The sequence below is a fragment of the Rhinolophus sinicus genome, chromosome 15 (assembly GCF_057876585.1).
Source record: "Rhinolophus sinicus isolate RSI-liver-muscle chromosome 15, RSI-T2T, whole genome shotgun sequence".
Lineage (NCBI taxonomy): Eukaryota > Metazoa > Chordata > Mammalia > Chiroptera > Rhinolophidae > Rhinolophus > Rhinolophus sinicus.
Window position 1 is genome coordinate 75,155,561 of NC_142515.1, and position 12,711 is coordinate 75,168,271.

The following is a 12,711-nucleotide window of genomic DNA, read 5'->3' on the forward strand; positions in this document are numbered from 1 at the left end:
GGCATCCTGCCTCCCAGCTTCAGGCTCTCTGCTGCTCAGCCATCATTACCAATGTGGCTTGGTACATCCCAGGTCTGGGGGTGGGGGTTCTGTCTCTCGGCGACCCCAGCACAGGACTACATTTCCCAGCCTGCCGCGCGGCGGCGCGCCTGCGCGCTGCGGTCAGTGATGGAGCGCTGACTGGGGGCGCGGCTGCGGCGGCGAGGGCTCGGCGGGCTATTGGCTCCAGGCAGCGGCAAAGCAGCTCGGGGACTAGAAGAGAGAGCGGGTCCCGCGAGCAGGGCTGGGACGAGCTGGGCTGCAGCTATGGAGGACCAGAGGGTAGGACCGGGACGGGACGCGGCGAGGGTACCCAAGGGGAGGGGACCAGGTGATGCCGCAGCGCCCTCCCCACCCCCGCCCCCGCCTCTAGCTTCTCTGCGGTCGAGGCCCCACCCCCGCCACAACCCGGTCGTCTAGTCCCCCCCATTCGGGATGCAGCCCCTCAACTTCGCCCAGACACCCCATCATCTTAGCCTGGGTCCAAGCGCATCCCCTCCACTTCCCCCACCTCCACCTGGTATCCCGGACACAACCGTGACCCCATCCCCCACGCCTTTCGTCTGGACTGCGGACCAGGTGTCCCGGCCCCCGCCCCACCCTGCCCCCGAGACGCCCCATCAGCTCAGCACCGATGACCCCTCCGACCCTGCGCTCCCAGAAAAGAGACCCGTCCGAGGCTTGGGTCAAAGCTACAGGCCCCAGCAGGGTCCTTCCAGGCCGCCTCCTCCCCTCCAGGCATTTCCTCCCCCAGACCTCCCCTTCTCCCCACTTACCTGGGCTCTCTGGCACCCCTTTCTCCTCAGGTTCCTCCTTTCTCCTTGCTAATCCTTTCCCAGGTTAGCCCATTTTCTGCGGGCATCATCTTCCTCTGGGGTTTTCTTTCGCCTCATCCCGGATTATGCCCCGCCCTCAGGATATAGGTACCTGGTTGAAGGCTTTGTGCTCCGGCCCAGGGTCTGTCTCTTCCTGAGAGTCTTTCTCTGCGCCTCAGTTTCCTCTCCTGTAAAATGGGCATCCTCACGGTGCCCACCTGCCGGGTGAGGGAAGGTAGGGCCAGAGCTTTGCCCAGGGCCTGCCTCGTGGCGGGTGCCCAAACTCATTGGCACAGTGGCCCCACATCTCCTTGGATCCCTGGAGGGGGGAGGGGGAGAACCAGATGGGGGAGCTGGGCCAGCCTGGGGGGCTTACTGGCCCTGCTTGTGTGTGTGTGCGCTTCCTGTGGGGGCAGGAGGCTCTGCGGAAGATCATCACAACGCTGGCTGTGAAGAATGAAGAAATTCAGAGTTTTATCTACTCCCTCAAGCAGATGCTACTGAATGTGGAGGTGAGGACCACACCCCCCCAGGAGGGAGGGAGGAGGGCAGGGAGATCTTGGGCAGGTGGATGGAAAGGGAGGAAGAAGGGGTAGTCCTATGAGCTTACCTATTGCTGCTTATGCCCAGGGGATTCTGAGCCTGGCTGCCAAGTCCGGACCTCAGTTTCCCCATTTGAACATGGGCTTTGGCCAATCCTGGCCATTTCAACCCCAAAATGTCTCTCCAAGGCAAACTCAGCCAAGGTGCAGGAGGACCTGGAGGCGGAGTTCCAGTCCCTCTTCTCCCTCCTGGAGGAGTTGAAGGAGGGGATGCTCATGAAGATAAAGCAGGACCGCGCCAGCCGCACCTATGAGCTGCAGGTGTGTGTGGATTCTCCCAGGCCCCCGCCCAGTCGCCATCCCCCACTGCGCCCCTCAGACTCAACAGAGCCCAGCTGGTCTCATGTCTTCCTCCAAACCTCCTTTTCCTGCTCCCATTCTTGGAGATGCCCCCAAATGTCCCCAGTGTCCAGAGCCAGACACCCTGGTGTGGTTGGCCTCACCTCCTCTTTCCCTGGTCTCTTGCTTGTACCCTCCCTGGCCATGACCCATCAAACCCCCCATCCACCTGCTCTCCCTCTTAATCCCCTGTTCCATCCGCCCCCTCTTCTCCATCACCACAGCCACACCCCCACATCTGGCCGTTCCTCTTTCCTATCCTCACCCAGCGCCTCCAGTTTCTCAGCCCTTCCCACTGGTCCCCCAAATCTGATGGCCAAACACCCCCCATGGCTCTTGTGGGACCTCAGACTCCAAGCTGGGATCACTGGGGCTGCATTGAAACCTCCTGGGCAACTTCCTGATATCCCCTGATTCCTGTCCCAATGCCGAGGGAATGTGGAGCCCTGGGGCTCAGGTATAGCCTGAGCATGTGAGTTTTTCAGTAAAGGATCCCCAGGTGATTCTGATGCAGTGCCAGGAGCAATGCCTCGCCTCCCTCCAGCCTCCATCTCCCTCCTGGAGCTGGAGAAGGGCATGGTACCCTGGATCCTGAAGGTGGGAGGCCTGGGAGGCTTAGATGCACTGGGGTGAGGTGTGTCCTCCCTCAGTGCCATGCCGCCCGCAGAACCAGCTGGCTGCCTGCACGCGGGCCCTGGAGAGCTCTGAGGAGCTTCTGGAGATGGCCAACCAGACCCTGCAGGCCACGGACAGCGAGGACTTTCCTCAGGTGGGGACCTCGGAGGCCATCTTGGTAGGACTGCCAGATGAAATACAGGACACCTAGTTAAATCGGCATTTCAGATCTACCACAAAAAATTTTTTAGTGTAAGTTTGGCCCATGCAATATTTAGTATAAGTGTGTCCCAAAGATCGCGTAAGACGTACTTATACTAAAAAAAATTATTTGTTGTTGATCTGAAATTCCAACTTAACAATTAATAATTTTTTTAGTATAAGTATATCCCATGCAAGTGTTTAGTGTAAGTATTTCTGATATGTTGCATGGGACATATTTATACTCAAATATTTATTTGTATTTATCTGCAATTCAAATTTAGCAATGAACAATTTTTTAGTACAACATATCCTGTGCAATATTTAGTACAGCAGGTCCTCGAATAACCTTGTTTCGTTCAATGTCATTTCATTATAACGTTGATGAGAAAGAAAATGGATCCTTGGCATGGGCCACTGTGTGGACTGCACACTCTCCCCACGTCGGTGTGGGTTTTCTCCGGGGACTCCGGTTTCCTGTCATGTCCCAAAGCTGTGCAGATGAGGTGAATTGGCGTGTCTACATTGCCCCAGTGTGAGTGGGTGTGGGTGAGGGGCCCTGATGGAAGGGCGTCCTGTCCAGGGTGGGTTCCTGCCTGGCACCCTGAGCTGCCAGGAAAGGCTCCAGCCACTCACAACCCTAAGCTGGAATCAGCAGGTTGGAAAATCATTCTCTTACTTGTTTTTATTCATCTTTCTTACTCGTAAATGTCTGTAGAGCTCACATTTATTTCCTTTCTTTTTTTTTAAAGATTTTATTGGGGGAAAGGGAATAGTGTGTATTTCCAGGACTTTATTGGGAAACAGTGTGTTTTTTCGAGGGCCCATCAGCTCCAAGTCAAGTCGTTGCCCTTCAATTTACTTGTCGAGGGCGCAGCTCAGCTCCAAGTCCAATCACCATTTTCAATCTTAGTTGCAAGGGGCGCAGCCCAACATCCCATGCGGGAGTTGAACCTGCAAATTTGTTGTTAAGAGCACATGCTCTAACCAACTGAGTCATCCGGCCACCCCCTATTTCAATGCTTAATATTAGAAGTGTTTGTTTGGGGTCTTTATTTAGAAGTTTGATGATGTTTTTGTGATCACAGACATGCGTAGGAACTTAACTTTTGTTTATATCAATTAGCCTGTGGTAAAGTTGGTTTCATTACACGTCGTTTCACTTACAGTCATAGTTTCTAAGAATCTATAGGCAACGTTGAATGAGGACTCACTGTACAATGTATGTCCCAAATAAAGGATAGGACATACTTACGCATATACTAAAAAGATCATTCATTGTTGATCTGAAATGCAAACTAACTGAGTGTCCTATATTTTTATTTGCTAAGTCTGCCAACTATATGTTCTGGGCACTGTGCAGGGGGTGCGGATGGTGGGTGGAAGCCTGCCTTTGCCCCCCATCCTTTTGGGGCACAGCCAAGGGTTTCTGTCCCAGTGTTGGGGGAACTTTGGCAAATGGTTGCCATGCTGGGTGTCAGTCTTCCTGTCTGTACAGTGGTTTTCTTATTCAGTTGAGACAACTCTTTGAATTTTATTCTGTTCCTCTTTCTAGGCTGCCAAGCAAATCAAAGATGGGTAAGATACTGGATGTGGCCCCCACCCTAGTGCCCTGCCTCTGGTATGAAGGTGGGGACGCGCAGGTGAGGGTCCCTTGGCCCAGAGCACTGGACCAGAACAACGGGGAGGGGGTCCCACACACACCTTGGAGGATCAGGCCTGGGTTTACCCGAGATGCCTGCCAGCAGGCTGCCTCCACCTCCTTCCTTGTAGTGTAACAATGGCCCCCGCCTTCCGGCTGTCATTGAAAGCCAAGGTCAGCGACAACATGAGTCACCTCATGGTGGACTTTGCACAGGAGAGGAGGATGCTACAGGCACTCAAGTTCCTACCTGGTGAGAGGGGAACTCGCTGGAGGGCCCGGGTTTCAGGGAAACCACTTGGGAGTACGGGTTGGGGGTGCCCTGAGACAAGGCCTGGAGTAAGGCTGACAGCCAGGGTTGGAAACCCCAGAAGGCCCTGCCCCTGGGTGGAGCCATGAGAATGCCCCTCCCCTGTGGGTAGAGCCACGAGAATACCCCACCCCTGTGGGTGGAGCCATGAGAAAGACCGCTGGTGCCATGAGGAGGCCACACCTCTGGGTGGAGCCCTAAAAGGCCCCACCCATCAGGGGGTAATGTCCCGTGAAGGCCAGGCCCTCAATTGGCAACGAATTCTGGAAATGTTCTACTTGTAAATGGTGGAATCCTGAGAATGCTCAGCCTTTGTTGGTTGAACCCTGAAAAAGCTCTGCCCCCACCCCCCACCCTTTGGTGGACCGCTGAAGAGACTTCACCACCCAGGCTCCATGCCTGGGATCCAGAGGTAGCCCCAGCCCTTCGAAGGTCTGTCATGTGAGCTGGGCTCCAGCAAAGCCCCTATGCCTGTGGCTGCAGAACCCTGACCTCCCTCTCCCTTCTGTCCTGGGCAGTCCCCAGCGCCCCAGTGATCGACCTGGCCGAGTCCTTGGTGGCAGACAACTGTGTGACCCTAGTGTGGCGCATGCCAGATGAGGACAGCAAGATTGACCACTACGTGCTGGAGTACCGGCGCACGAACTTCGAGGGCCCGCCCCGTCTCAAGGAGGACCAGCCCTGGATGGTCGTCGAGGGCATCCGGCAGTCAGAGTACACCCTGACAGGTAAGGGCGGCTCAGCCCAGCTGCCAACCCACCCGATGCCCGTCAGCTCCCTGCTGGCTCCTGTTTTCCCATCAGCCAACTGGGGGTTTCAGGACAATCCCTAAAACTCATGGGGTGTGAGAAGAGCCTGGCTGCACTGATCAGGAGTAGCAGGAGGTAATAATAACGGAAGTGATACTGATGACAGCCGCTGCACCACTTATTGTGGGCTTACCGTGTGCTCAGTGTTTCACACGTCAATAGGCAGGCTTATCATCACCACTTTACAGATGAGGGACCTGAGGTACAGTGGGGAGAAGGCACCGTCCATCCATGTCTTATTTCTGCTCTCCAGCATTCGTTTGGTCATCCTAGTTTATTGAGCACCTACAGTGTACTAGGTGCTGTCCGTGTATTAGTAAGCAGAGTGAACAACCTCTTGGAGCTGGCGTTCTGGGGCCTTCCTGCTGGTATTTGGGCATTTCCTTATCAGTTACAAGAAAGCAGAAGGCCTGGGGGACTCCACCCGGCTGGTAGGCGGGGTCTGATAAAGGAAGAGGTGGCTGGTCCCTAATGAGTTTAAGAAGCCGTCCTGAGCCAGGGAAACCCTCTGGGGCAGGGAGGGCCTTGCTGACAACATAACTAGCATCACAGTTCTTGGGCTGTAATCAGCTTGTTCCTTGTATATAATTAGCATATATGGTTAATAATGAGCATGCTAATTGCAGGAAAGAAAAGCCACCAGCCTGCAAGAGCGCCTGAGAAGCTATTGGTTTACCCTTTTTACATGGGAATCAAAATAAACACACCCCATTTCCCCCCAATCATTTTTTTATTATGGTACAATACACATAAACATAACATTTACCATCTTCATTGTTTTTGCGTGTCCAGCTCAGTGACATTAAGCAATCACATCATTGTACAGCCGTCCCCACCATCATCTCCAGAACTTTCCATCTTGCAAAACTGACACTCTGTCAGCATTAAACACTCACTTCCCATTCCTCCTCTGGCAGCTGCTGGCACCCATCATTCAACTTCCCGTCTCTGTGATTTTTACTGCTCTAAGTACCTCCTATGAGTGGAATCACATAGTATCTGTCCTTTTGTCACTGGCTTCTTTCACTGAGCATAATGTCCTCAAAGTTCATCCGTGTTGTAGCAGGTCAGAATTTTCCTTCCTTTTTTTTTTTTATTTTTAAAGATTTTATTGGGGAAGGGGAACAGGATTTTTTGTTGGGGAACAGTGTGTACTTCCAGGACTTTTCCAAGTCAAGTTTCAATCTTAGTTGTGGAGGGTGCCATTCAGCTTCAAGTTGTTGTCCTTTCAGTCTTAGTTGTGGAGGGCGCAGCTCAGCTCCAGGTCCAGTTGCCGTTGCTAGTTGCAGGGGGCGCAGCCCACCATCCCTTGCGGGAGTCAAACCACCAACCTTGTGGTTGAGAGGACGCGCTCCAACCATCTGAGCCATCTGGGAGCTCAATGGCAGTTCAGCTCAAGGTGCTGTGTTCAATCTTAGTTGCAGGGGGCGCTGCCCACCATCCCTTGCGGGACTCGAGGAGTTGAACCAACAACCTTGTGGTTGAGAGCCCACTGGCCCATGTGGGAATCGAACCGGCAGCCTTCGGAGTTAGGAGCGTGGAGCTCTTACCACCTGAGCCATCAGGCCGGCCCCTTCCTTCCTTTTTTAAGGGTGAATAATAGACCATTGTGTGGCTATACTCCGCTTTCTCCAGTAGTGGCAGTTTACAGAGCTATAGTTCCATATCAAAACCCAGGAAACTGCCATGGCTGTATTCTGCAGTGTTGATTCACATTTCACCAGTGTCACATGCCTTCATGCACGTGTGCATGTGTATTCCCATATGCAGTTTTATCCCACCTGTAAATTCACGTCATCACTACCATAATCACGGTATAGATCTGCTCTGGCACAGGCTTCCTCATGCATCTCCTTTAGAGCCACGCTCTCTCACTTTTTACAGAATTACTAGTGAGTGAGTTCTTCAGGGCGGGAAGTTGAATCCATCAAAAGGTGTGCAGTATTGAGAATATATATGAATGTGTTCACCTATGCAAATAACCTGTGTGGCTATTTGCAATCCGCCTACTAGCTCATTGATTGCTTGGAAAGACTGGAGGGTGGAGTGTTTATGACCTCCATTCCTCGACTCATCTCATCCTCATGTGAACCCTGCTCGGCATGGGGAATATGATTTCCGGTTTGCAGAAAAGGAAATTGAGGCACACAGTGAGTGAGTCTAGACTGTAGTCAGATGTGTTCCATGTTTGAAACCCAGCCTTCTGGGTGGTAGTCTTAGCTCCAGGGCAGTAGATGGCGCTGCTGAACAAACCACTGAACTCAGGGAAGGGGATCCAAAGAAGGGTGAGACAGTCTGGGTGGGCACCTGGAGGAGGTGGCAGCCAGGCTGAGGCCCAAAAGAGAATAAGGGGGTTTGGAGGGAGCAGGCAGAGAAACAGCCTGATTGAGGGCTCAGAGGCCAGAATGCTGAGCCTTTGTGTCTGGAACTAGTTAAGTATGCAGAGAGCAATGTCTCTGGGGAGAGGTGAGAGGAGGAATGGGGACTTAGTCCTGAGGGCAAAGGATCTAAGGAGGGATTAGAGAAGGGCATACTGAGTGCTGCTTGGGATGCCCAGAGAATGGGCATCCTCTGGGGAACACTCAGGAGATGCCTAGACATGTGGTCAGGGCTAGAGGCTGGGCTGTGGGAGCCATGGGTGGACGGATGGTGTCTGAAGGGCGAGAAAGGGACAGTGAGCAGAGTAGGATGACCAGGGATCCTAGACTGAGCCACCCTGACATTTAAGGGTGTCAGGGAGGGAGGAGCCTGCAAAGAAGACTGAGAGGGAATAACCAGAGGGGGCAGCCAGGAGAGGGCAGTGCCATGGCCACCAAGGAAAGAGTATGTTCCAGAAGGGAAGGAGTAGTCAGCCAGAAAGTCTTGCAAAATGGAACTGACACGGCCAGAGGAGGGAGAGGGAGTGAGGCAGCAGAAAGGAGGGTGTTCCTAAGCTCTCCAAAGAGGTTTAACTTGAGGGGGAAGACAGCTTGATAGCTGCTTTTTATTTTTAAGATTGGAAGAAACTAATCAGAAAAGACCAGAAAGGGAGGGTGAATACATCCTCATCGTAGGGAAAATCTTTAATAAGTAACCAGGCATGGCTTGATCCAGGGATTCCAGCAAGTGACTTGGTCACCTTTGTTCCCTGCACTTATTGACTTGGGACTGCATTCTCAAGGAGGCTAGCCAAATGAGCTGGCAAATTTTCCCAAGAGGCACTTCCTCCTAGCTGGCCAGCCAAGAGACAACAGCGACTCTGCTCCCTATAATACCAGCTAAAGTCCCAGGGCAGATTCTGATTGGCCAGTTTGGGTCATGTGCCTATCCTTTAACTAATCTCTATGATTGGGTCATAAAGCATCCTGATTAGCCAGTCTGGGTTGGGGGCGAGTAATACATAGCTCCACAGGTGAATGTGGGCAAGGATGGTTTCTCAGGAATAAGATGTCATTTACAAGGTGCTCCTTAGAAGGAGGGGCAGTGGGATTACTGTGGGACACAGGGGCCTCTAACCTATTACTCAAAGTGTACACAATGTTGAGATCCTCTGTTGCCTCCTAGGTCTCAAGTTTGACATGAAATACATGAATTTCCGTGTGAAGGCCTGTAATAAGGCAGTTGCAGGCGAATTCTCTGAGCCAGTGACTCTGGAGACACCAGGTGACTGGCTCCTACTGCTATCCTGGCTGTGACTCTATAACCCTTCACTCCTGGGGCCCCCGGGGACTAGTGTGAAATGAGACTCTTCTAATCAGTGTTCTGTGGTCCTTTTTGCCCTGGCTTCCAGGAAGCTCAGAGTTCAGTCCACAGTAGAATTCCTCAGCCTGCATGCCTAGTATAAACCTGCTTTTATCCTATACTTTTGCAGTTGACCCCATTATACCTGGATGGTTTTTAGACACACACACACACACACACACACACACACACACACACTTTCGTGCACTCTCTCTCTTCCCCCCCCCCCAAAAATATATATAAGTGCTCTATAGAGTTGGGGAGGGTATATCAGTAGTGAAGACAGATTTCTTAGCCTCCCACAGTGATACCTTTGCATGCCCTGATAGGAAGTCCTTCTGCAGTCTAGCTTAATTATGTCATGCTGTAGCCTAGCCCCTTTCCTGTGGTTAATCCCCAATGGAAACACAGGGCAGCATAAGTGGTTTGAAAATGGCTCCAGACCTGGGAAATCTTTAGGAAGCCCTTGGCCTTCACTCCCCTAGCTGCATGGTTTGCCCCCTCCATTCTTCCTCCTCTTGTCCCTTTCGGTGTCTTTCTGCCTGTCGTCTCTGTATCTGTCTCTGAGCCTTTGTCTGTTGTTCTCTTTCTCTATGTTTTGGTCTCTGTTTCTTTGTCTCTCTGTTCTCTGTCCCTGTCATGGTCTGTCTTGGTCACTGTCTGTCTCTCTCTGTCTCTGTGTCTCTCTGGGTTTCCCCATCTCTGTGACTCCCGCGTCTGCCCGGCCCCAGCGTTCATGTTCCGCCTGGATGCGTCCACATCCCACCAGAACCTGCGGGTGGATGACCTCTCCGTGGAATGGGACGCCATGGGTGGAAAGGTGCAAGATATCAAGGCTCGCGAGAAAGATGGCAAGGGGCGGACGGCATCTCCCGTCAACTCCCCAGCCAGGTAGCCTGCCCCCTCCCCTGCCTGAGTCTCTGCTGGAGGAGATCAAGATGGACATGGGCACACAACTCAGTGTGGTCAACGCTGGGATGGAGGGAGGGACATGGAGCTGGGGAGCCAAAATAGTGAATCCAGGGAGAGGAGACTTTGAACTGGCTATTGATGTTTGAATAGGAGTTTTCCAAATGCGGAAGCGAATAGGCATGTTCTGACATGAGGGGCCCAGTGTATGAAAAGAAACAAATACTGTCAGGGATTGAGGAAAAGTCCACAGAGGCTGGGGTGGACCAGGGGAGCCCTCTGTGGGGGAGGTGAGGACTGAAGTGAGCCCTCCCCTCCCTGCCACCCACAGAGGTACTCCGTCTCCCAAGAGGATGCCCTCCGGTCGCGGGGGACGGGATCGCTTCACAGCTGAGTCCTACACGGTGCTGGGTAAGGAACAAGGAAGATGTGAGGAGGTCAGGGCCCTGATGGTGGAGAGTGGGGGGAAACTCCTTTGGCGGGAAACTGAGGCAGCCATCAACAAAACTTTTCTGGGAATGGTCCCAGTAACATGTATTGTTGTTGTGCTGGGGGGATAGGAAGGTTTGGGGAGGAGGGATTGGGGAGTGACTGGTCAGGAGCTTGGGAGGGGGGGTTCCCTAGGGTCTGTCAAATAGCTGAGACTTGGGGCATAGCTGGGATCTGGGAGATAGCTGGAAAGAATACTTGCCTATAAAGCAGCTGGGTTTATGGAGAAGCTGAAGCAAGGCTAAGGGTGTGTGGACGAGCCAGATAGAGTAGCTGGTGTAGGAGACGTGGAGGGAATGGCTAGGATTAGAGAAGTGGTTAGCACCACGGGAGTGATTAAATCTTGTGAAAGATAAGCTGGAGTCCATGAAGAACTGGAGTTTAGGGAAATTGCCACTGTCCAGAAAAGGGCTTAGACAAGAGGTTGAGGTATTATGAGGTCAGTAGGGTCAGTAATATTGGGCCAGGGGTGGTGTGGGTGGATGAATGTAGGGAGTAGCTGGGTTCTGGGGATGAGCTCAGCTCTGAGAAGTGACGGTTCTAGGGAGGATTCAGATTTTCTGGGAAGCACCTGGGACGGTCAGAGTTGGGGTTTGGGGAGGAAGCAGGGGGCGATGTGGGGGTCTGTAGAGTAGCTGAGATTTGAGAGGGAGCTGTGTAGCTCCTGAGAGGGGCCTAGACCAGTTCTGGCTGGGAATCTAGATCCAGGGGTCTGGAAAGGATGTGGACTTAGGGATCGGCTGAGCTCTAGAGGGTGTCTGAACCCCAGGCAGGGCTAAGGCCTGGGAGAACCTGCTCTCCACCAGGAGCTGGGGGCCTGGGAAGAATCTAGACGCAGAAAGCAATAGGGAGGAGTCTGGAGTTCCAGGGAGTGTCTGGACTCCAGGACTTGAGACCTGTTGGAATACATGTAGTTCGCCATGAGCAAGGGTTCGGGGATTATCCAGGCTTTGGGAAGAACTGAGGAGTAGCTGAACGTGGGGAGTAACTGGAGGAATTTTCTAAGACCTGGAAGTTTCTGGAAGGAGTAGCTTGGACTTATAGGGAATCTGAAAGGACTAGTGGAAGCTTGGAGAACATCTGGACTTCGTATCTAGAGGGAATTGAAGCGTGGGGAATACCTGGAAGGAATAGCTGGGGACCAAGTAACTGTGATCTGGGGGGTACCTGAGTGGCTGACCCTTATGGAGAAGAGCGCCCGGGACCCTATTCTACCCAGTCCCCACTGCCCACCCCGCCCCACAGGGGACACGCTGATTGATGGCGGGGAACATTACTGGGAGGTGCGCTACGAGCCAGACAGCAAGGCATTCGGCGTGGGCGTGGCCTACCGCAGCCTGGGCCGCTTTGAGCAGCTGGGCAAGACGGCCGCGTCCTGGTGCCTGCACATCAACAACTGGCTGCAGGTCAGCTTCACCGCCAAGCATGCCAACAAGGCCAAGGTGCTGGATGCCCCTGTGCCTGACTGCCTGGGCGTGCACTGCGACTTCCAGCAAGGTGACTGAGCCCCAGCTGGCATCTCCAGCCACCTCTGTCTGTCTGTTTCTCTGCCGCAAACCCTCTTACTGGTCCCCTGTCGCTCTGCCCTCCACCCAGGCCTCCTGTCTTTCTACAACGCCCGCACAAAACAGCTGCTGCATACCTTCAAGGCCAAGTTCACACAGCCACTGCTGCCTGCTTTCACAGTGAGGCCCTTTCCATGGCCTGGGATAGGAGAGGGTGGCCCTGGGTGCTGGCTTCGCTGCCAAGCCTCTCCTTTCCCTTCCCTGTCCCCCAGGTATGGTGTGGCAGCTTCCAGGTGACGACAGGACTGCAGGTGCCCAGTTCCGTGCGATGCCTGCAGAAGCGAGGCAGTGCCACCAGCAGCTCCAACACCAGCCTCACCTAGGCCAGTGGAACGCCCACTCAGCCGGGCTGATTTTGGGGGCCGCTACCAGGCCTTGGCTATTTCAGCCGGGCACCCTCTAACTTGCTGCTTGGAGCCTTAACTCCTAATGGGGTCACCAACAGGGAGCGGGCACTGGGGCAGGCCCTCTTCCCCACCTCACTTCCTAATAAAGGTCAAACACTGGCCAGGCAGTGCTGCTGGTTCTTTGGGGCTGGGTGGCACTGGCTGTGCCCTGGCCCTCTCTGGACCTCAGCTCTCCCAGCTGTAAAATGGGCTTTTCTGGCAAAGTCAGGTGGCAATTTTTTCTGAGTGAGGATCTTTGGGACCAAATGG

General features: G+C 53.5%; 1 protein-coding gene across 5 annotated transcripts; it reads left to right on the top strand.

The window, feature by feature from the left end:
• Nucleotides 1-163: 163 nt before the first annotated feature.
• Nucleotides 164-12,561, top strand: FSD1 (fibronectin type III and SPRY domain containing 1). Of its 5 annotated transcripts, none has more exons than XM_088792290.1 (14): nt 169-321; nt 879-1,089; nt 1,271-1,366; nt 1,586-1,717; nt 2,463-2,564; nt 4,167-4,189; nt 4,385-4,506; nt 5,082-5,291; nt 8,916-9,014; nt 9,824-9,983; nt 10,333-10,412; nt 11,736-11,987; nt 12,087-12,175; nt 12,268-12,561. In XM_088792290.1, exons 3-14 carry the CDS (start codon nt 1,349-1,351, stop codon nt 12,376-12,378), a joined length of 1,398 nt encoding a protein of 465 aa, XP_088648416.1. In that variant the 5' UTR covers nt 169-321; nt 879-1,089; nt 1,271-1,348; the 3' UTR covers nt 12,379-12,561. The 5 variants fall into 5 exon arrangements, with proteins under 5 accessions (XP_019599583.1, XP_019599588.1, XP_088648416.1 ...); XM_074337611.2 differs by having other exon boundaries at nt 879-962; XM_019744024.3 differs by lacking the exon at nt 879-1,089 and having other exon boundaries at nt 164-321.
• The last annotated feature ends 150 nt before the right edge of the window (nt 12,562-12,711 follow it).

Bases quoted from the DNA above. Each gene is read 5' to 3' on its own strand.
- FSD1 (XM_019744024.3), top strand. The intron at 5,292-8,915 runs GTAAGGGCGGCT...GTTGCCTCCTAG, and splicing joins GTCAGAGTACACCCTGACAG to GTCTCAAGTTTGACATGAAA. The intron at 9,984-10,332 runs GTAGCCTGCCCC...TGCCACCCACAG, and splicing joins CCCGTCAACTCCCCAGCCAG to AGGTACTCCGTCTCCCAAGA.